The sequence below is a fragment of the Dasypus novemcinctus genome, chromosome 5 (assembly GCF_030445035.2).
Source record: "Dasypus novemcinctus isolate mDasNov1 chromosome 5, mDasNov1.1.hap2, whole genome shotgun sequence".
Taxonomy (NCBI): domain Eukaryota; kingdom Metazoa; phylum Chordata; class Mammalia; order Cingulata; family Dasypodidae; genus Dasypus; species Dasypus novemcinctus.
The window spans coordinates 47,428,814-47,452,142 of record NC_080677.1 but is presented as its reverse complement, the minus strand read 5'-3'; the positions used below and the strand labels follow the sequence as shown (position 1 = coordinate 47,452,142).

The 23,329-nt window shown below is 38.2% G+C and overlaps 1 protein-coding gene across 1 annotated transcript in view; it reads left to right on the top strand.

Moving 5' to 3' along the window:
• The window catches only part of SCIN (scinderin), a 72,702-nt gene extending 49,695 nt beyond the window's left edge, over window positions 1–23,007 (top strand). The window contains exons 6-16 of the mRNA XM_058296939.2: window positions 450–582; window positions 991–1,079; window positions 1,891–2,106; window positions 4,265–4,386; window positions 9,542–9,632; window positions 14,095–14,265; window positions 15,800–15,977; window positions 16,249–16,370; window positions 19,468–19,545; window positions 21,496–21,556; window positions 22,191–23,007. Coding sequence (XP_058152922.1) covers window positions 450–582; window positions 991–1,079; window positions 1,891–2,106; window positions 4,265–4,386; window positions 9,542–9,632; window positions 14,095–14,265; window positions 15,800–15,977; window positions 16,249–16,370; window positions 19,468–19,545; window positions 21,496–21,556; window positions 22,191–22,324 — 1,395 coding nt within the window. The 3' untranslated portion in view covers window positions 22,325–23,007. The remainder of the gene's footprint in view (window positions 1–449; window positions 583–990; window positions 1,080–1,890; window positions 2,107–4,264; window positions 4,387–9,541; window positions 9,633–14,094; window positions 14,266–15,799; window positions 15,978–16,248; window positions 16,371–19,467; window positions 19,546–21,495; window positions 21,557–22,190) is intronic.
• Window positions 23,008–23,329: the final 322 nt, after the last annotated feature.

Here is a 23,329-nt window from a genome sequence, read left to right as displayed (position 1 = left end):
GTAGAGTGAATATTTAAGCTTCAGCATTTTGTGTGTATACAGCAGGTGTAACATCATTATTAACTACTTGAAAGGATTGCTGTGAAAATTAAAAATAATCACATAAATTTCATAGCCTAGTGCTCAGTGCATAAAAGATCTCAGTAAATATTGGCCTTTCTTGTGAAAACTATTGCTTTCTGATGTTCCACAGGTTTTAGACATAGTATAAAAATTTGACTTTTTTATTAGTATTTCTTTTACTCCAAAGAATTTATAAAACCTTTGGGGGTATAAATTAGGCTTGTGGGTTTTTTGTTTGTTCTTTGAAAGAGCTTCATTGAGATATAATTTCCATACCATAAAGTTCACACGTTTAAACTGTACAGTTCAGTGTTTTTTAGTACATCACCATTATCTAGTTTTTTACCATTTTTATCATCCCTTGGGACTCATGCACTTTATTTTAGGTTTCAGATGCAAGTGGATCAATGAGAGTGACCAAGGTGGCAGAAGAAAACCCCTTCTCAATGGCCATGCTGCTTTCTGAAGAATGCTTTATTTTGGACCATGGTGCTGCAAAACAAATTTTCGTGTGGAAAGGTAAAAGATGCCATTGGCATTGTTGTTGCACTGATATTTGTTTATAAGGGGAAAGAAAATATCTTTTCTGATTTAAAAAAACCTAGACTTTCTGAGACTTGGTCTGTAAACAGCTCGCATAAAATGTAGCCATTCAAAATCATATTTTCTTCCTATGAGCATGATTTTCCAGGGATTATGTGGTTAAGGGAAGCATTTGGGCAAAATAAAAATAATCTTTCTATTAATGGCATTTGTTACTATATTGTTAAATACATCTGATGTACCAGGAAATATTTTGTCATCATGTCAGTGTGCTATTTAAGTTAAATTATAATTATGTGCATTTTAGTATGCTAGTATTTTTTCATCATATGATATCTCCCCTCTCTGAATTTCGGTCTCTCTTTAATTTACTTTGTGTTATAGGTAAAGATGCAAATCCTCAGGAGAGAAAGGCTGCAATGAAGACAGCTGAAGAATTCCTACAGCAAATGAATTATTCCACTAACACCCAAGTACGTGTGGAAGTGAACTGGCTAGGAAAAATACGTGGGAACTCGTGACATCTCACAAAACTCATGACAGAATTTGGTTGAAAGTAACACGTGAAGTCATTCTTCACTTTCATGCATGCAATTTTTTAACACATATACCTAGAATTTTATCAGTGTGAGGATAGAATTTTGCAGAAGTTGGACTCAAACCTTCCATAGGGCTGTGTGATTAAAACAAAAACCTATTCGTTTTCTCCATAGCCTTTAATAGAAGATAATCAACCACAGTTGAATTAACTAAGTGTACTTATCAGTTTTTCCCCAAAGAAAGTTGTGTAGACGTGGGCTAAAACCCAGATAATATCTGGTTTCAAAAAGACAACCTAGACTTTGGCTAGTTACTTCTTCCCTTTCTTTCTGAATCTCTCAGCCTCATCTACCATCTTCATTATTATGTCCTGTCACAAGTAACACAATGAGATAATATCCTTAGCTCGTAGACCTTTTGTGAATCTAATATAGAAAGACAGTCTACGTATTTCACTGCAATGGTAACATATATAAAAGAATGTTATTCTTACCTCAAACATCCCATTTCAGTGGAAATTGCTTTAGCTGTGAGAGAAAGCAATGTTGGATTACTTTAGCTTTATATCTGACCACGTTTCATTTTTCATTCATTTTTTAAGGAGCCCACCCTCTAAATTAACATCTGTAATCAAAGAAACCAAGACATTCTTTCCATTTCTTTAGTTCTTTCCCCATTACCAGCATAATGATTTTTCTCAGTCTCTTATTTTCCTGTTTATTATTATTTTTTATTTTATTTTAGATTCAGGTTCTTCCAGAAGGAGGTGAAACACCCATCTTCAAACAGTTCTTTAAGGACTGGAGAGACAAAGATCAGAGTGATGGCTTTGGGAAAGTTTATGTCACAGAGAAAGTGGCCCAAGTAAAACAAATTCCATTTGATGTCTCACAATTACACAGTTCTCCACAGATGGCAGCCCAGCATAATATGGTGGATGATGGTTCTGGTAAAGTGGAGGTATTTACCTGTTGTTTGTTTGTTTTTATCAAGCCAGTTTATGCCAGTAAATGTGGATATGTAGTTATATATATCTATATAGTTTAGATAGGTAGATCAATACAGATGAGGAAACTACAACTTTGTAAAGTGTGAATTTTATTTAATAATAAAGTTGCTCTAAGGTGGTATATTAAATTATATAATTTAAAGCTGGAAGAGAAGTTGGAACTTCATGCTCCATTTTATTATGTTGAGATTCCAAAAGGTGAGATGGTTTGTGCCAGGTCACCTAATTATTGTCTTAGAGACCTGGTATTAGAATCCACCTGTCTTGTTTCCAGTCCAGAACTGTTCCTGCTCTCAGGAGACCCATATCTATGACTGCCCAGTGAAGAGGACATTGTTGCATGAATGTACCAACTACCATCAGTCTGTCCATCCATTTGGAGGCAATGCATTGCATTCACAAAAACAAATTTGGCATGTGTTATATGCTAAAACAGAGATCTTTTTTGACCACTTGAATTGAGTTTGTTGATTATTCTGTTTTAGAGAAGAAATTGTCAAAAGCCCCATAATCTTTACCCCTAGCTAAAGTCTCTTCACACAATCCACTCTTGAGTCATCTAACTTAATAAGAACTGGATGATGTTGCTTCCTGTTCTAAAATATTTTAATGGCTCCCAAGGCCTTCATGGAAACCTTGGTCTTCAGGTGGGTCTACAGGCTTTCCACGATGTGACCCGTACGTCCTCCCTGCCTCACCCTTCCACTGCCCTGAGTGCCTTCCCCTCCACTGTCTGGCTAACATTCCCACTCCTTTGTAACTTAGTTTAGCCACAAGCTCTACGTCTTTGGAGAAGCCTCCCTCCTGTACTGTAGTGGGCTTTCTTTGTGCTCATCAATGGCCTTTCTCTGTACTCAACTCACAAATTATTATTTTTCTCAGAATTTATCACGTAACTACCACAGCAGTGTTCATTTACTTCTACATTTCCCATACTAGGCCTCTCGTCAATACTCTGAGGTCAGGAAATGTATATTCCCAGGGTTACTGCAATGCTGGAGCCAAAGTATATAGTTAGAAAATGGGGGAAATAATCTTTCCTCTTTTTAAAGATGTGAAATGTGATCTAAGGACAGGTTGGGAGAACAGGAAATGCGAAGGGTGAAGGTCACAGAAACCCCTCGTGGCGGCCGGAAGGGTCTTCTTGGACTCTAGATGTCAGGCATCCTCTCTGGAGCTCAGCGCAGCCACTGGTGCCAGAGGCCCGTTGGGAAGACTTGGCTTCCAGTACTGAGTTGCTCCAGGCTGCAATCTTGCTCTCAGGCCACAGCATCTCTGACATGTCCTCCCCTGCCCTCCCAGGGCTGCTGAAATTGGAGGGGCTCTCTCGGGCCTTTCTCTAGGAAGGCCGTGTTGCCATTTCTCCTCTGCTCATTGGGATGCCTCGGGAAAGCGCCCGCCTGTAAGGACTACCCTGCTGCTCCCCACTTGTGAGTCTCCAAATTCCGAGGCAAACTGCCTAGCCCACCCCTTTCCAGGAAGAGGATGTGTGTGAGAGCAGTCTGTGGCAGCCCTCATCTCTCCAATCTGAAGTATTTTTAATCTGTGATGAGGATGAGGAGGTAGAATAAAAAACAGGTTCTGGCTGCTTTTATTCCATCATATCTTTTCAGTCTTATGACTAGATGGTGCCTTTTAACAATAGAAATCATAACATTTGTTTCTGTATTATTTGGTCACTGTCAAGTATTGAGAAAAATCATCTTCTTGTATCTTAAAGCACAGGGGGAAAGGAAAAAAAGTAAAGTCATTATCTAACATCTCATGAAAAACTTTTTTTGTAAAGCTGAGAAATATATCTTTGAGCTGAATATGGTGGTTTGCTATTCCACTAGTGTCGTGTTATTTTCACTAGTCAATCACCCAATGGGCTCAGAATTGAGCTAAATACTGTGGAGGATACAAAGGACATATATACACTAAAAAAGTCTGTAAATTGCCAAGTTGATGAAATTTCTCCCCTTTGCTTGATTTGTAAACTAGTTAGAAAAATGAAAGTTTTTTAATAATAGCACTGAACTGAAAAGTATTTAAAATCATTTAAAGCTTATGGAAGTACATTGGATCAAGAAAGCATTAAATTTTGGCCTGTATATCCATTTCTCCCAGATTTGGCGTGTAGAAAACACCGGTAGGATCCCCATTGACAAAAACTCGTATGGTGAATTTTATGGTGGTGACTGCTACATTATACTCTACACTTATCCCAGAGGACAGATTATCTACACCTGGTGAGTTTTGAGTTTGCTCCTTTCACAAGAACTCATGTTCCAGAAGGACAAAGATAGAAGGAATAATCCTATAGTAGGGACCCAGGTGAGTTTTGTATAGCATACACATAGTAGTTCCGTTGAACATGTTTCTGACTATATTTTGTGGCAGCTGTCTACAGGTATGAGGGGATTAGGTAAAAATTATCTTCTTCAGTCTAGGTGAAAGGTTTTGCTGTCCTGAAGTGTTCTTTTAGTGGACAGGTAGCTGAGTATCTCATCTTCTATGCAAGCTTACACTAGCTGGCCAGTGTGGAGTACTGTCTCTTCGGGTTGTTTAAATTCACAGAGGACCATCCTGATTGGAGTTGCCGAGTGGCAGCTAGGCAGACTTGTGGGTGTATAATTTGTGATTCCTTCATATCCCAGAAGCCTTAAATTCACATAACCTTATTCTATGTCCCTATGAAACTCACAGCAATAGAAGAGGGAGAAATGTTATTTTGTGGATTTGCACAATGATTTTGTGATAATTGAAGGTTAGATTTATTAGTCTAAGTCAGTGCCGAGGCTCTGCTAAGGAAGAAGGACCAAATGTCCAGTCATTTAATTTAAGTGGGTACATCTTGTTAGGATATTTCAAAAAGACAGAGATTCTACAACAAATCATATCATGTGGGATTCTCTAACTTTCTGTTAAGTGAATTCAGGTAAATTAAAATACTGTAAAGAAGACTGAAAAAAAAAAGAAAAATCCTCAAAAAGAGATCTTAAAGCTGAGCGGTGGTAGAAGATAGAAGGGCAGAGCAGTATCCTACCTCTGCCTGCATGATGATGGCAACTTTTACTAGGGGGTCTGAATGTGCAGGGACTCAGACCTCTGCTGATACGGTGACATTTCTCTTTGGTTGAGTACCACACCACAGCTAATGGAGTCACATCCTTCCCCACATCCAGCCACATATACTGCCCTTTAGCCCAACCAAGTTCAGGAGATGGGGTGGTCATCTTTATCCCACAGGCCATGCTACCCAAAGGGTGTTCTGGGAACCAGCTGCATTGGCACCACCTGGGAGCTCGTAAGATCTGTAGACTCTCATCCCCCCTCCCCCCCTACTAAATAAGAACCTGTAGTTTAATGGGATCCCAGGTGATTCATAAGCACGTTAATGATTGACAAGCACTGCTCAGGCAGTGTTTCTAAATACTGGCTCTACACAGGTAGGATCAGGACAGTTTTTCATGACTACAAATGCCTGACCCCCACCCCATACCAAAGAAATCAGACTCAGGGGGTGGAGCCTGTACCCCACTGCATTAACAAGAACCACAGCCCCCAGCTGACTGACTCCATAGTTACTCCGTATCCTCTTCCAGATGAATGTATTTAGTTAGTTATTGCCACCATCTTAATCACAACCAATTTTTTGGAGCAGCATATTTGTGCCAGCTAAGTGCTAGACATTTCCATACATTAAATCTCTCGCACACAACCAGCTTATTTTCCAAAAGAGGAATCAGACAAATTAAGTAACTTAACCCAAAGTCACAACTTTCATAACAGGTGAAGCAGTGTTTCAAACCTTGATCTATGGGTCTGACTTTTATCTACTCCCAGTCCTTATTTTGCAATTTTCTTTTCTAAAATTTTAATGCAGAAAAGTGTTTGTGCAAATCATCTCATCTGTAGGGATGAATTAATTGTTCCTCATCAGCATTTATTTTACATTCCGCTTCATGTTCTTCCTCTTCATTATCTTTTATGTGTAAAAGCATAATTGATTGTGGCAATTAGGTCAAACAAAAAGAAGAAACAAGCAATTTAAGAGATCATTTTGGGGAATTAACAACTTGCAATCCACATAATTATGTGGATATGACTACAACAGACAATATCAGGTTATAAATTTTATATGCAGTAGCTATTCTTTAAACCCTTTAAGAGTCTATATTGAGCACTTTCCATGTGCCCGACACTGCTAGATGCTGGAGATTCAGTGGTGAAGATAAATATAAAACCTGTGCCCTCAAAAGCTCATACTGTAAAGGCAGGCAGAAGATAATCAGGCATTTCAATGCAGTATGAAGGATTTTGATGTAAGGCCAAGCAGAGAGGTATGGATGGGGACCTGTAGATGGACAGCTAAGCCCTCTCCTAGGCTGTTGACAGCAGAAGTGGGAGGTAGGCAGGCAAGGAAATAGGGAGGTTGTTCCTCTAAGCAAAGCAGGAAAAAGTATGTCATCATCTATTAGTAATAAAGTATGGCTGGAGCAAATTTAGTTAGGAAAAGATAAAACCAGAAAAATTAAATAGGTCAAATCACAAATGTCTTTGTAGACCATGCTGAGGAGGACGAACTTGATTTTCAGTCCATTGGGAGCCATTCAAGGAGTCTGCATAGGGGAGTGGCATGACTGGTTTTCATTTTAGAGAAATTATCCTGGCTGCCTTTGAAAGGATGGCTTGATGGGGGAAGACTGGAGGCAGGAAGACCATTGAGAATTTGTTACAATAATCCAGTGGGGGTGGAAAGGTTGAAACAAGTTTGCAAGGTAGTAGGAGTTGGCATTCATAAGACCTGATGACACACTGGTTGTTGGAAATGAGAAGATAATCTGGTCAAAGATGACCCCAGGCTTCTGATCTGGGTGCAAGCGGATAGTGTTTCTTTCACCGAGATAAAGAATTCAGGAAAAGGACAGGCTGGGCCCAAGCTTTTAAAAAATTAAGCAGGAATAAAAAAACAATGGGAAGCCAACAAACTGTGAACAGTTATTATCTCTAGGTGAGGGACTCGGAGCAGTCATTTTCTTTTCTTCTTTCAAATTTGATATATTCAGCATTTCTCTGTTTAGAATGTATGATTTTCTTGAGATTATCAAGAGCATAAATTGAATACTTGAGAGTTCTTTTATGAGTGCTTGCCATTTAAAATCAGGGATGTTAAATATGTAAATTTGTTAACTTGGTGTGGTTTGAAGAACTCCAAAAGCTTCCATAAAGGTAGTGAAGAGGAATTTTAAAAATAAGTAGTTCTCTTGAAGACTGACTTTCAAATTAAACAACTCTTCAATTTATGTGATATTTCCATGCAGGGAAGTAAATAGTTTAATTCTAGGAGGCAGAGTAAAAGGTAAAAGACTGAAAATTAAATCAACTTCTCAATACACAAATTTGTCTTTTTACTTTGGAAACCACTTATATTTTAAAATGATTTCAGCAGTGATCTTTCCTCTGAATGGTCAGGTAATTAAAACTGCAGAAACACTAAACAATAACAAAGATGAATCTCTCGAAGCAGTATACTCCATTTTCACACAGAATTTTTTTTATTTTTTGAGGGTCCTGGGGATTGAACTCAGAACTTTGTATGTGGAAAGCCAGCACCCAACCACTGAACCACATCAGTTTCCCTGAGTTGTTTTTTGTTGTTGTTGTTATTTGCTTGTTGTTTTTGTTTTTTCAGGAGGCACTGGGAACTGAACCCAGGACCTCCCATGAGGGAAACAGAAGCTCAACTGCTTGAGTCACATCTGCTCCCCCAGAATTTATTTTTAATGAGCAGTAGGCACCATTGGTTTACAAAGAAATCATGTCAGACCAAGTAGGTTACTTTCTTTTTTAAGATAGGATTTCAAGATTAGAGGCAGAGAAAGAAAAATATATCAATCCCTGGGTCATGCTTCCAGAAAGCAAATTACTTTGAATCTGTATAGGTGGGGATATAGTCACTTTAACAGACACCTAGGAGGAAGAGGTTCGAGAAAAATAGTGACATATTTATTGAAAGCATCAGAAGGCAAGAGTGTGATGATATTATTCAGGTTACCCGTTTGAAATGTTTTCCTCAAAAAAAAAAAAAAATGGAGACAACTTTGGTGATATTGTCTATGTTGGTTGGTTGAATATTTCTGACCTTCTAGAACATGAACCAAATGGAGAAATGACCAGGAGTTAGCAGATATAACCAAGGAACGATGGGTGGTTGCAGACCCTGCTATGGCCCAATTCCACAGAGCTCTGTGCTGCTCCCTAGGGCCTCATGTTTGGAGTGGCACATAGAAGTGTTTATTAATATTGTAGGCTCATGAAAAATTTAGGCTACCGACATTAGAAGACTATACTTCTATGTATGCCTTTATTAGAGAAAGCATTTTTTATTTTCTTGCAGTCATAAGTGCCTGCCACATATACGTCCTTCCTTTTTTTCCCTCTGTAGAGTGTTATTATAGTAATTATTCACCTATGCTCATCCAATGAAAAAATCCATGACAAATAAGCTCCCTGCTACTAGGTGTTGTGTGTGTCTGTGTGCATGTGTGCATTTTGCCAAAGGTGGCACATTATGGTTGCGTCTATTCTGAGTATGCAACAGGTCACTCTGAAGATTTCAGAAGAAAGCCTACGTAACTTTCAAAATCCAGTCCCAGGATTAGTATTCTTGCTGCTAACCCCTAGACGTCATCCAGAGATGGGAGAATTGGCCAAAAGAAAACAATGCTGAATGCTTGGGCTGTTTTACTCTATAATAGAGGCAGATCTCGCAAAGGCAGATTTACAGGTTAGCTGATGATTCAGAATTACAACCACAATTGCCCAGAAAGAGTTGTTTGCTAATGAATGGACACATTGATTATTTACCCTTCTTTGTGTTGCTGGCAGTTTAGCCACTAACAGCTTTCTTAATTCCTTTAAAGAACTACAAGAATGACAAAATAGGCTTCTCCTTTGCCTCTTGATTTTTCTGGGTTCTGTGTTCACCAAATATTCATAGAAAGATGAATTGTCACTAATATTCAGCCTAAGCAAATTTGGCTCATACTCTTTCCTTAAAATGGATTATTTTCATTATGGAAATGGTTTCCCAAATTAGGCAGTTCAAACTTGAAACTGATTAATTAGCCAAGTTATATAAGGAGTGAAAGCTCAGTTTCTTTGCCTACAAAATAGAAATAAAAATTCAAACCCATATAGTTCTCAATAATACACTGAATAATCATGGTATGAAGTTAATACTTTTTAAAAAAATTAATAGCTTCTATGGCTTGTATCATGTTTAAACAGTTGTTTTCTTCTTGGTCTTTCATAATAGCTAAAGTCCCTGATCGAAATGCCAACATTAGAAGGTCTTTAAACTTGAATACGGGTTAATTTATTTCACTTTGGTTCCCTTAGGCAAGGAGCAAATGCCACAAGAGATGAGCTGACGGCATCTGCATTCCTGACTGTTCAGATGGATCGGTCCCTTGGAGGACAGGCTGTGCAGGTTGGGATATTTTTACCTCCGGAAAACAAGTTGAAGTTTTGCTAGCCCGACTTCTAGTTAGTCTCCTCCAAAGTTGGAGTGAAAACTCAATATTTTCTTGATTTTAATTTTTTTTTCTTTCTTTTATCTTTTTTCATGTTGCTCTTCTCATGCCATACTAGTACTTTCAACTTATGGAAAAGAAGAAGCAAACAAAAGCAAAATAAAAACAACAAAATAAAATATTAACAGATTTAAGAGCTTGAAAGAATCTTTCCTACAGAATCACACCATATGTCAATAAAGGCAGTAACTTGTCACTGAAACTGTTTCACCTGAGTTATCACTTCCAGCCATTGTAAAACAGCTGTGGTAGGCAGAATAGTGGTACCCCAAAAATGGCCACATCCTACTTTCCAGAACATGTGAATATGTTAGGGTGCCAGGCAAAAGGGAGTTAAGATTGCAGATGAAATTAGGGTTGCCAGTCAATTGAAACCCCGGGCCTCCTTGACCCGTGTGGAGCTGGCCCATGCGCAGCGCTGATGCGCGCAAGGAGTGCCGTGCCACGCAAGGGTGTCCCCCGCGTGGGAGAGCCCCACGCGCAAGGAGTGCGCCCGTGAGGAAAGCCGCCCAGCGTGAAAAGAAAGAGCAGCCTGCTCAGAAATGGCGCCGCCCACACTTCCCATGCCGCTGACGACAACAGAAGCAGACAAAGAAACAAGACGCAGCAAATAGACACCAAGAACAGACAACCAGGGGAGGGGGGGAAATAAAATAAATAAATAAATCTTTAAAAAAAAAAAAAAAAAAAACAGGGAATATGTCCTGGGTCATCCAGGTGGGCCCAATGACATCACAGGACCTTGTAAGTAAAGCAGGGAAGCAGGAGCGTTCATATAGCAAGGATGCAGCATGAGAGAGACTCAGCGGGCCATTGCTGGCTTTGAGGATGGAAGGAGCCCTGAGTCAAGGAGTGTGGGCAGCTTCTAGAAACTGGAAAAAATGTTCTTCCCTAGAGCCTCTGGAAAGGAACGCAGCACTGCAGACACCTTGATTTTAGTCCAGGGAGACCCATTTCAGACTTTTGACCTACAGAACAATAAGATAATAAATTTGTGCTATTCTAAACTACTAACTTGGTGATAATCTCTTACAGCAGCCAGAAGAAGCTAATACAACAGTATTGAACAGTCAGATTAGTACTTCTATATAATAGGTGGTAAAATTAGATGAATATTTTATACACTCTCAAATCGCCAATGTGCATATATTACAGTTTGCACAGGCAAAGTGAAATAAACCTTGATAAATGAGCATGGATCCTTATTTTTCCCTTCTAGGTACTAGAAATTTGTAAAAATATAAACACCCCAAAGTGAAGGGGGGAAGAAAGAGGAAGATGAGGAGAAGGGGACAAAATAGGAAAAGGACAGGAAGGTGAGAGGTGGAGAGAGAGAAAAAAGAAATGGGAGGGAAAGAGAAAAGAGGGAAGGGAGGAGAGAGGAAGAAACAGGAGAGGGAAGAGATGAGAGGGAAGGGGAATAAAAAGGATAGGAGGAAAAGGAGGAGAGAGGGAAGGGAGGAGGCAAATTTTGGAGGAGGAGAAAAGGGGCAGGGCGAGGACAGCATGAGAAAAGAGAAAGACAAGATGGATTATTTGGGAATTTATGAAAATAAAATAATTGGTTGAAAATGTCTTAAGCCAAATTCAAAATGGCAATTCCATATAAATATAAATGTCAAATTTTTAGTGTGTATACATACAGAGAGAGACAGACAACTGGGGTTCCAATATCCATGCCTAGCTTAGCTCTGCTCACTGTATCCAAGCAGCCTTTTCTAGCCTGGTTCAGCCTTCATTCCTCTTTTCTCAAGCGCAGCTGCTCTTCTTTGTGTGTTTATGGTCAAGTGTCTACTGCTTGTTTCAGGACCTTTATGAGTGACCACGGGAAATTCTTGGTCATTATTTAATTCCCTACTGTGTAACTTAAATGTGCCCACTTCAAGGAGGCTTTGCTTCCCTCTGGCATGCTCCATGTGGTGTGGACTCCTCCTCTTAACCCGTGACCCGGAGAGAGGCCTCCCTCCCCCTCCCTCCCTCCCTGGCTTCCTTGCTGGGTGTGTTCTCCTGGCCTGTAGTTTCTCCCAGACTGGTTTTAGTGAAGGTGAAGTCTGGTCATCTGTTGGGTAAAGATATTCCAAATTGGGGTTGAAACTAAAAGCAGGTGCTCATTTCACAGCGTAGTGACATTCTAATCAGCATCAGTAACCATTCCCTTTTCAGGGACCCGACTAATTCCTCGTGCCTGATGCCAAGAGGGCTTAGATTCTACGTGATAAGACAAGTGTTTTTCTTTATGTCATTTTCAAATCTTTATAAACATATAGTTGCTTCCTCAAATATAATAAATAAATATAGGGCTAAGTCATATACTTAAGAACATAAAATCTAAGATGTGGAGGTGGAATTTAGTCTTTTAGCTGGTTAATAGAGATATAGGATGTTAGTAGATATATAAGCAGTTACATCTAAATGTAAAAGTACTTATTAACTTTTTTATAACTTAACTTTTGAAGATGACTTAATTCATTAAATGTACTGGACTCTTTCCCTTTATGAAGTATTGTATTCATTTCTTGAATGAAATCTTTCTAGCTAGGAACTGATATTATGCCATTTTGTTAATATTTAAAGTGTTCCTTACCAAATTTTGCAAAATCTTTGAATACCTGCAATATGCCTTAAAAAGTCCATAGTAGATTATAGTAGAATATCTGCTATCTCATGTAATGAATTTCCATTAATTATTAGCTTGTTGAATCTTAAATGGACACTGACGTGGTAAATTTTTATTTAAAACACTAGGTGGCAGTAGTATCTAAAATACATGAGTACCTGAAGCCCTTTATTGCTATTTCTTTAACATTTTTTTATTAAAGTTAATAGATCACACAGAAAGTTACATTAAAAAGAAATAAGAGGTTCCCATATAACCCACTCCCCACCCCAATCATTTTTGTAAATTGTATTTTTTTGAAGATACATACATCACAAAAAATGTTACATTCAAAAAACATGAGGTTTCCATACACCCCCCACCCCTCACCCACTCCTCCCACACCAACAACCTCTCCCATCATTGTGGCACACTCATCACACTCGGTGCTGATTTAAAAATTCCTTTGTAGAGTATATTAACATATTGAAAGCTGTTCCGTTTATCTCACTCTTTCCCTCCTCTCACAGTACGGGATGGGTCTTAATCAGTGTCTTCCTTTCTTTGATATTGGCCATCGAAGTTTTCTCAATACTATGTACAATGTTAGGCCACCGTATTAGTGCTGCTACTTCCCGCCCCCGCCTCCCTGCCCTGGCCAAGCCCTGGAGCTGGGACTCCAGCAGAATTTTCATCATCTGCTGCTCACTTACTTGAATGGATACAATTGAAGCATCCCTGTCAAGTCAACTATTGTCAGTGTTCCCTAATCTCCCTACAATGTTTCATATTTCAGCATTCCCACTCACCTGACTTCTAGAAAAAGTCAGATTGGACTTGGAGAGTATATGAGAAAGTTCAAGTGTAATTTAGCCTAGCGCTGGATGAATGAAAAATAGGGGACTGACACAGAAATTGAACTGCTCATGTGAAAAATGTTTTAAAATCATCAACTATTTATGCAAGAAATAGGAAAGTCATTTGTAAGCCAATAGGTGGTGTTAAGCTAATAGGTGATATAAAACAAACAATTTATCATTTATTTTTTTCAATTTCCTCATGTCAAAAAGTCTTTATATTGTGTTTAAAAATGTTGCTTATAATGAGCATATCAATCGATACTACATCTGTAGGTGAGTTAAAATGTAGATAATATATTCAGTTTATTTTTACCCATTTTTAATGGTTGGTTAGAAATCTTTTGTCCATCTCCAGATGGATTTATGATTTTTTTTCATCTCATAGATATGGAAATGTAAAAATAATGGCTGTGATTTTGTGTTGTCTTATGTTTTGAAGCATTCAAATGCACATCTCTTTACCTTCTGAACCAGTTCCTAAACACAAGAGAATCAAGCATATCTGTAAGCATCTGTAAAGTGTTGGCATTTTTAAAAAAGTAATTTTCATGTAAGATGGCATATGCAAGCACTTTTTTGTGTAGTTCTTTTTCTCTTTTGGAGAGGTAGATGAACAAACTTACATTTTTATGCTTTCTGGAAGCAGAAAATGTTTGAGCATGGTGTCGTTTCCCCTAACAAGAAACAACTTAGGGAGGCTGTGCCTGGTACCCCACTGGTATTCCTTAGGTCAACAAGGAAGCTGTGCTTAATCATCATTAACTTATACTTTCTGTTAATTATCATTCCTCCTAACTCTGTAATTGTTTATTTTTGTTGTTTTTAAAAGAAAAATAAACACACATTTGGATATAGAGCCTTTCTTCATTACACCCTTTATATTTCTTTTATCTCCACACACAGATCCGAGTCTCCCAAGGCAAAGAGCCTGCTCACCTGCTGAGTTTGTTCAAAGACAAACCACTCATTATTTACAAGAATGGAACATCAAAGAAAGGAGGTCAGGTACCTGCTCCCCCTACACGACTCTTTCAAGTCCGGAGAAACCTGGCATCCATCACCAGGATTGTGGAGGTAATGTCAGGCAGTCAATAAAACATGCCCTGGTTATGGACTTCCCAGCGGACCTGAGCTGTCAACGAATACTAGTCTTTAAAAAATTGGAAAGTGAACTCCCTTCACTTCTATAATTCATCACAATAAAAAATACTAAAAGCCAGAGAGCCAAGTAAAAAGTCAAAGTCCAGGTACTAGGCTGGTCACGTTTTTTTTTTTTTTCCAACTACTTGGTACCAAAACCAATGAATTTTAAGAATAATATAAGAAATCAAGCTGTCAAAGGCTTGATACAGCTTAAGCTCTATCTTGAAAGACCTGGGACAAGATGAATAGTGGGTGACCAGACTGGGGAAATCTGGGGAAATCTGAGAAGGGAGGCCCTTGTTGGCTCAGGTGTAACAAATGTGGGACATCAGCTTTGCCACATAGGATCAGAACCATAACTCAGCTGGCCAGACAGTCTGTCTCTAACAGCAACTGTGAAAACAAATCAAAACCTGTATCGTGGAGTCGTATGACCAGACCAGCAGGCCCAGGTTTTTAAATGGTCTCCAGGACAATCCCATCAAACCTAATAGCCGAGGCTCTTCAGTCACCATGGAAACCCAGGTCTCCCCAATCACTCCTAAACTGCCCTGCCAATCCCCAAACCTGGACCCATCTTTCAACTCTACCATCTGCACAAGCCATTAAGCTGAGTCCTTAAAACCCCCTCAGCCTCTTCTCTAAGTGCCCCTTTTGCCTTCTTACTCGATGGCTCTCCCCTAAGAACCCAGGTCCCATTCAGCCCTCTCAAGTGGAGATTGTGTTTTTCCCCAGTGCCCACTTCCCAGAGCCATGGGAAGAAGGATATCTTCCTGCTCACCCTTGCCTCTGCCTTTTCTGTCAGGCTTTCCCTTCCCAGCCCTGTTGTGCTGTCTTCTACTGAACAACCAGTTCGTCTCCTCTTGTTCTTGAAAGGTTTCAGCCATTGTGTCACCAGCTCCATGCCTCTAACTTCTTTTCCAACAATCTTTTCTTTGAAACCACTTCAGCATATACTCATATGGTCCTGTCTTCAGTCTTCACACTGGCAATAGCTACAGCACCTCACATATCTCTATTCCAAACATCTAATCTCTGGCAACCACCTCCAGTGTGCACATTCCAGCAATTTTCCAGGCTCATATCCCAATGCATGAACTCTCCTCGTCCATCGCACACCTCATGTCCTCCTCTCTCCCCAAATCTCCAACACTCCCCATTGCCTACTGATGACATTGATTCAGAGTTCACAGAGAACATTAATATAATCATAAAAGAATCACCTCATCTTCTCTCCCTCCAAGGTCTCATACTTACATATATTCTTCTTCCCTGTCTGTGGGCTCTTGAACATTGAAGTAATACGGACCAAAGAATTCTTCCTCTAATATTTCATATACCATTATGGTAGTCCTGTGCTGTACAGGATTAATTTCCTGCGATCAGGACAGAAAGCTATAATGCTTTGTCATTGCCACAGGCACCATGAATCTGAATCATTGTGTTATTTTTCTTTATACTCTAGGTTGATGTTGATGCAAATTCATTGAATTCCAATGATGCTTTTGTCCTGAAGCTGCCACAAAATAGTGGTTACATCTGGCTAGGAAGAGGCTCTAGCCAGGAGGAGCAGAAAGGTGCAGAGTATGTGGCAAGTGTCCTCAAGTGCAAAACCACAATGATTCAGGAAGGCGGCGAACCAGGTGTGTACTTTGGGGCCTAAGGAGCTAACCAGAACTTATAATTGGTCTGAGTACTAATCATGTGCTTTATTTAATTCAATAATAGTAACATTTTAATGCTTATAGGGGGTAAGAATCCCCCTTTAGTTGGGTGATGGTACCTGGTCATATTTCAATAATGTCTTAAATAATACTAAAGTCAAGGTGAGATGATACTGTTTGCCAGTATAGAGCAATACTTAAACCATATGCTCTTGCAAATGCATTGGATAACTCAGTGTGTTTTTCCCAGAGGAATTTTGGAGTTCCCTTGGAGGGAAAAAAGACTACCAGACCTCCCCACTGCTAGAAAGCCAGGCTGAAGAACATCCCCCTCGGCTTTACGGCTGCTCTAACAAAACTGGAAGATTCATTGTAAGTGTCTTGAGAGACAGTGGGTTAGAATCTAAACAACACTGCTGGAAGAAGGGTTCAGGATTTGCTCTGTCTCTTTCCGGCCATGTTCCTCCTGTGATTCCTAGTTTTAGCTTAACTGCAAATCACGGATAGTAATTTCCTCTATACAGCATAGTTAGAACAGTCAATGATATAATGCTTGTGAAAGCATTAACAATACTGTGACTTACGACGTAAATCAAGCTGTTTGTAAAAGTATCAGCTATTTATCATGATCTACTCTGCACCTGTGCCAGTCTGCGGGGAGGTGCTATATGAATATGTAGGTGGTAAGAGTTGCTAATTTAATAATTTGACACGTTCTCTGGGAAACAAGAGTGGTGTCTAGATCAAATTATGCAAAGTTTACACTTTAATTTCCCAGGGGAATAAAAACTTTCACCATTTGACTGAGTAAAAAATATTATGGAAATATTATGATCATTGGGCAAAATCACAGAATGCTATAGACACACCTGCAAACTAATTATCCATGTGCAAAATGATTTTAAACTGGGATGAAATACCATCCTGTGCTGCAACCTCTCACCCAGTTTAACTAGAAAAATTCTGCATTCTCTGTTGACATGCTAAGCCTTTGTACATTTTTTTCATTTGAAGAAAAATTTCCTTTCTATATATATTTTGATCTACAGATTTCATCAGCACATCCTGGTGAATACAAGCTCTATTTTTCAACACACACACACACAGAGTTCCTTGAGTAATGAACAAGTTCACTGATTACGGAAATGAAGTGCTTTGAAAGAGAAACTATGTACAAATCACACTTGAAACTTCTAAGTGATCTAAAATAAAAATGAAAGCTTTAAATAGTGATGGTGACAAAGGTCTGCTCAATACCTGATAAATTTCCTCACCCACTTAGCAGGAAACCCCTGTATTTGCTTTATCTTATAAATTTGTCATCAGAGAAAAATCTGTTACTTTAATGTCTTGACTGTTAATTTGATATTGGATCCAAACTTCTTTTTCAGCATATGCTTCTATAATACATTAGTGCTATTTGCTACTATTGTTATAAACTGATGTTTGTTTCCTCTGAAGATACTTCAAAATTTAAGCAGCTAGACTTTATTTTCAGTTGAATTGTTGTTGTTGTTTTTAAATCTCTTAGCCTTTTTCAGCTCGGTTTTGTTTTTTGTTTTTGTTTTCTTTTGGTTTGATTTTTTGGTCATGTATGTTATCTTTAACAGGAATGCTCTTTTCCTCTAAACCTACTCATTTCCTTGCTTTGACACTTAGGACCCCTTCTGGAAGCTCCCTTCATAGTTGAAAGGAAAGAATTGATACTAATAAGCAAATCTTAGTAGCAATATAATCTTACAATCACCATCAGAAAGCAGGCTTTGATAACATGTAGATTCATACAGGCAGTAGAGTGTTTGACTAAAAACACAGCTTTTAGAACCAATCTCTTCTTGTGTTCTCTTTTTTAAAGATTTATTTTTTATTTCTTTTTCTCCCCTTCCCCCCGCCCCCATTGTCTGCTCTCTTGTGTTCATCCACTGTGTGTCCTTCTGTGTCAGCCTGCATGCTCGGTGGCACCAGGAATCTGTGTCTTTTTTTGTTGCGTCATCTTGCAGCGTCAGCTCTCCATGTGTGTGGCTCCACTCCTAGGCGGGCTGAGCTTTTTTCGCGTGGGATGGCTCTCCTTGAGAGTTTCACTCCTTGCAGGTGGGGCTCCCCTACGTGGGGGACACCCCTGCGTGGCATGACACTCCTTGCACATGGGTCAGCTCACCACATGGGTCAGAAGGCCCTGGGTTTGAACCCTGGACCTCCTATATGGTAAGCGGATGCTCTATCAGTTGAGCCACATTTGCTTCCCCTGCTTGTGTTCTAATCCTGGCAATATAACTCACCACTGTGTGACCTTATGCTGGTTACTTACCCTGTCTTTGCCATAGCTTTCTCATCTGTAAAAGGGGGATAATCACAGTATCTACTTTATAAGGTTGTTATGAATAATAAATTAGGTATTAGATATAAAGCACTAGAAGAGTGCCTGGCACAGAGTAAACTATATTTGTTTGATTTTTAATTCATTAAGTGTTTAGTAAAAGTTCTGTAAAAAGATAAAAGTAAATTCCTTGCCCTCCATAAATGGTCAGATCTTTTTTTCTGTGCAATAATCTCAAAATCGTATCAGATTGAAACAACAAACATGCATGGTCATGCTCAGAGGTCTGTAGGTGACCTGCACTGGCCTTCCCTAGTCTGGCTCTGCTGAAGGTGCTGCTCAGGATGCAGTCTGCTGAGTCACATTTGCTAATATGACATGGCCCAAGCAAGTCACATGCTCAAGGCCACAGTCAACCCTCCCCATTCAACTGCATTGCACGGTCACCTGGTCAAGGGAGGAAATGAAGAACTGGGAACCTTAGTCCAATTACCCACACTTTCCTGAGGATGAGGAGGTTCCCCTCAGAATTCTTTGAAAATACTGAAATTAGGTTAACAAATGCCTACTGGTATTGGGTAGAGTAAATTAACACCCCCCATTACCCTTTAATGTTCACTATAGAGGACACAATTTAACCTATTTTAAATGAAAATATTGAAATTTTGTGGATGGAATATTATGTTATAATGGCATTTTTTTTGAAAATTATTGATTTATTAAAATGATCTTGACCTATTGATTTTATTAAATTAATCTTCATTTACAAAATGTAAGAGAATTTATTTAACACTGGAGTCATAAACTCATGTGTCTCTAGGGACTAGGAAGGCAACATAAATGTGTGAAGTAATGTGTCCAAAAGAATGATCAGTATAGAGAATTATGGTTCATTTGACAGAATGCATCCCACCCAAGTCAGTGTTTATATTAAGCATTGTGCTGGCCACATAAGATAGCCTCAGGTCGTTAGTTTTTGGTACTTAATTAAACAGATAAATGTCTATTTAGATCTTTATTACTGCTGAAAGAAGAAATGACTACCAAATTTTCTTTTAGTTATGTTCTAAAATAATACAGAACATTTGTTTCCAAAATAATAGAAACTTACTGCATTATTGTGTAATCATAAAGCACTTTCATACATTTCAGATTGAGGAGGTTCCGGGAGAGTTCACCCAGGATGATTTAGCAGAAGATGATGTCATGTTACTAGATGCTTGGGAACAGGTAAAACCATATTTTATTTAGCAAAAGAGTATCCTAATGGTAGGGAACTGGAAGAACTTGCTTTGGAAAAATGTTCATTCTAATAATCAATGTGTCTAGGGATTTAAGCTGTATTTAACAGCCTCAACATAACTTGGCAGAACAAAATGACACATGTAGCAAGTCCATTTCTTAATGTGGAAATAATTGCACAGCTATCTTTGGCTATATGGTTTTAGACAAAAAAAACTTTTATGTTTCATTCATTTGTAAAATTTACTCATTTATTCTTACAATCATACATTTAACTAATAAATGCATTATGTGACATCAGCGTACAGTGCCAAGTAGAAAGACCAAAATATTCAGAATTTCTCTTGAAATTTACCAAGAAACCATATGGAAAACCCTTCCCCAGGGCAAGAAATAGTAACAGACACAGAACGATTTTGAATCTACACATTAAAATATGTTACTGTTATATTTATCCTTCTTTTGGAGAAAATTAATGGAGAAATTGCCACATCTGATAATGTTTTTTTTTAATCCTCTACATAAACTAAAAATGGTGAAAGAAAAAATTAAATATGTTAGGAATTGAATTCTGTAGAACAATTATGAGGCACCTGAAATAGACCCAATTTTAGAGTCAACCACACAGATTGTTACTTTTTGGGCTATTTCTAATTGCTAAGTCATTCATATTTTTACACTTCAGTTTCTCCATCTATAATCTGCATATTTGAATTGCGATCCAGTCACAGATTCTCCCCAAGTGACACATGACGTTAAAAATCCCATGTCAGTAAGATACCTTTGTCTATTTAAGAATTATAAAATAATAATTACAGTGTTTTCTTATTCAGAATTATTTAATTATTCTCATTTGTGGTCAACTCTATGATTTCAGTAGTGGTGTATATTTTGTAATATCTCCTGTACTACATTTCACTTTTTTAAAATCATACCTTCCACACTGTCATTTCTTCTCTTCCCTGCAAGCACATACTCTAGTACTTTCAGTATGAACTAGGATGCAATCAAAACTTAATTTAACCAAAATTGGCCAGCCAGCACATGACTTTTTTTGTTTTTAGTTAGGCCAGTAAAAAGAATTCATTTGGGAAATGAGGGAAAGAACAGAGCTTGCTGAGAAATGGGAGAGAAAGACAGAAATACACACCAAGATTTGCTGCAGGCCCCTCTAGGCAAAGAGAGCCCAACAAGTGATTTTAAAGTGATTGGAATGGAAGATAATCTGGGAGAATTTTTTTTCCCTTAAAACACCCAACCCGTATGTTTAACAAAGAAAAAGAGAAATGCAGAACATAGAGTTAAATCCATTTTTAAAGACACCTCAATATTTAAATACTAACCAGTACAGCACTTTTACCCAAGTGTTAGAGGAGCACAGTATCGTAGGAGGAAAAGCACCAGGCTTTAATCCGGGGTTCCTAAGGGAGTCTGGGAAGCCGGCAAACAATCTGTGTCCAGGCGTGGTCGCCCAGCGCTAGATCCGCATCTAGGAACAGGAGATAATGACCGCATCACACTCCAGAGGGTTGATGCCAAAAATGGCCCAATTTGTTGTTTTTGTGAAAACTATAAAATACCATATACCCATAAAATATTAGAGTATGAATATTAGAGTATGAGTTAAACTGGCTGAATTTCAATCTAAGCACCTCCTGAATCATAACTGTGATCTTTGGGCAAATGATTGAATTTCACTGAACCATCATTTCCACATCCCTAACTTCCGAAGTTGTTGTAAAGATTAGATCAGCAGTGCCTGTGAAGCACTTCGCATGGTGCCTAGCACAGAGTTGACTACCCGAAAACATTAAAATGTTACTTTTAGGGAGCAGATGTAGCTCAGTGGTTGAGTGCCTGCTTCCCATGTATGACGTCCTGGGATATTCAATCCCTGGTAACTCCTAAAAAAAATGTTATTATTATTTTGTTTTTTAGATATTTATTTGGATTGGCAAAGATGCCAATGAAGTTGAGCGAACAGAATCGCTGAAGTCTGGTAAGCTAGATCCCATGAAAAATTGCTGCAGAAGCTCTGGATGGTTATTACTAACTGCCTGAATACTCTTTTTCACCACATTCTCCAAAAATACATATCAAAAGGGAGAAGTATTTTGACTTTTATCCTCCATGCTAATGAGTGCTGGAATTTTTTTTATCTAAAAAATTTCAGAATGGCAACAAGAAAAATTAGTTTAGAATAGAAGTTACAAGATTGCTTCACTACTTAATTTAGAATATAATTTTATCAATTTATTCTGAAAAATCTAACTCCACTTAAACATTATTTTATAAAGAAAGAGGAAGCCTCCGTAACTGAAGATGTAGATTTTTAAATTTCCTTTTGAGTAATGTTCTTTCTAACACAATTTTTTTTGTTAGAAAGGACAAGGATAGTTATGCTGTAGGGATAATTCCATAAAGCTTGGAATTCTTTGAGGCAGTAACAGAAGACATACATTTTCCACAGCGACTGAGAGAAATCAATGAGAAATTGTTCATGTGGAATAGTATCTGGCTCCTTGGTGGCAATAAAAATTCCATAAAACTTTTATTAGAAGAATTTTCATTGTATAATTATTTTAGTTTAATCAAACCTAACTGAATCTATCTGTCTTTGCAACTCTTTTTAGCCAAAATGTACCTTGAGACTGACCCTTCTGGAAGAGACAAGAGGACACCAGTTGTCATCATAAAACAGGGCCATGAACCACCCACATTCACAGGCTGGTTTCTGGGCTGGGATTCTAGCAGGTGGCAAAACTGAATTTCATAGGAAAAACAAAATTAGGGGTAGCCATCCCATTGCTGTCTTAAAAAAATAAAAGTTTTTTTGTTTATTTGGTTTTAGAAAAAATAACCTCAGCCATATAGCTATTTTTTATTAGTATTGGTTTGAAATTCTGTTTAAAATGAGGTTTTCTTACATTTATATATTAAAATGGCCTAAAATAAATCTTTGTTATGGACCAACATTAGCTTTGCTGGAAACTGATTTACATCTTATTGTATGGCCTTTGAAAATTGAAAAGCTATGTACAATCTTGGGGAATTTGTCAGGTTGGACATTTTATAATTTAGCAGACATTAGCAAACTTTTTCTTTAGTGTGCCAGAGAAGAAAGCCATATTGCCTTTTAGGTTATTCTCTTATCTATCATGTTCAAAGAATTTCATATTTGCTGTAAGGCTTATGCTAGGTGACATTTGTTTTCTTTAATCAGTGTGAGCGTCAATGTCATTAATTCTTAAATGTTATTTTCAAGAGAAACTATAAGTTTTTGACCTTTTTAAAGACTTTGAAAGCACAGTTCTTTCAGAAAAAAAGTTGTATTCTTACCTACATAGATATATATACTTGAGAGTACATATGTTTAATATCACAAAAAAATACACAGAAAAACTTTTTCACTGATGCTTTCATCATTAAAACACAATCACTCTTTGAAAAGGTTTTGTCTTGTGATATTTTATTCAAATATGATGCATGAATTACAGCATTTAATTTTAAGGTTAAATGACTTTTCATGGGCAGATAATTATGAAGGGTATTAAATATCATGTAGTACATATGAAATATGGGCTCCCAGAACAGGGGTGTTCGGACAGAATCTGAAGTCCAGTAAAGTAGAAACCAACTTTGGTGGTGGTTTCAGAGGGGTAGGCGGTTGAGGAGGGGAAGCCCCTCTCCATGGAAAGGGAAGGCAGAACAGGGGAGAAGTTTGAGGAATCCTTCTTACGCTCTTCCAGCGGAAATGCAGGCTGTACCTGTT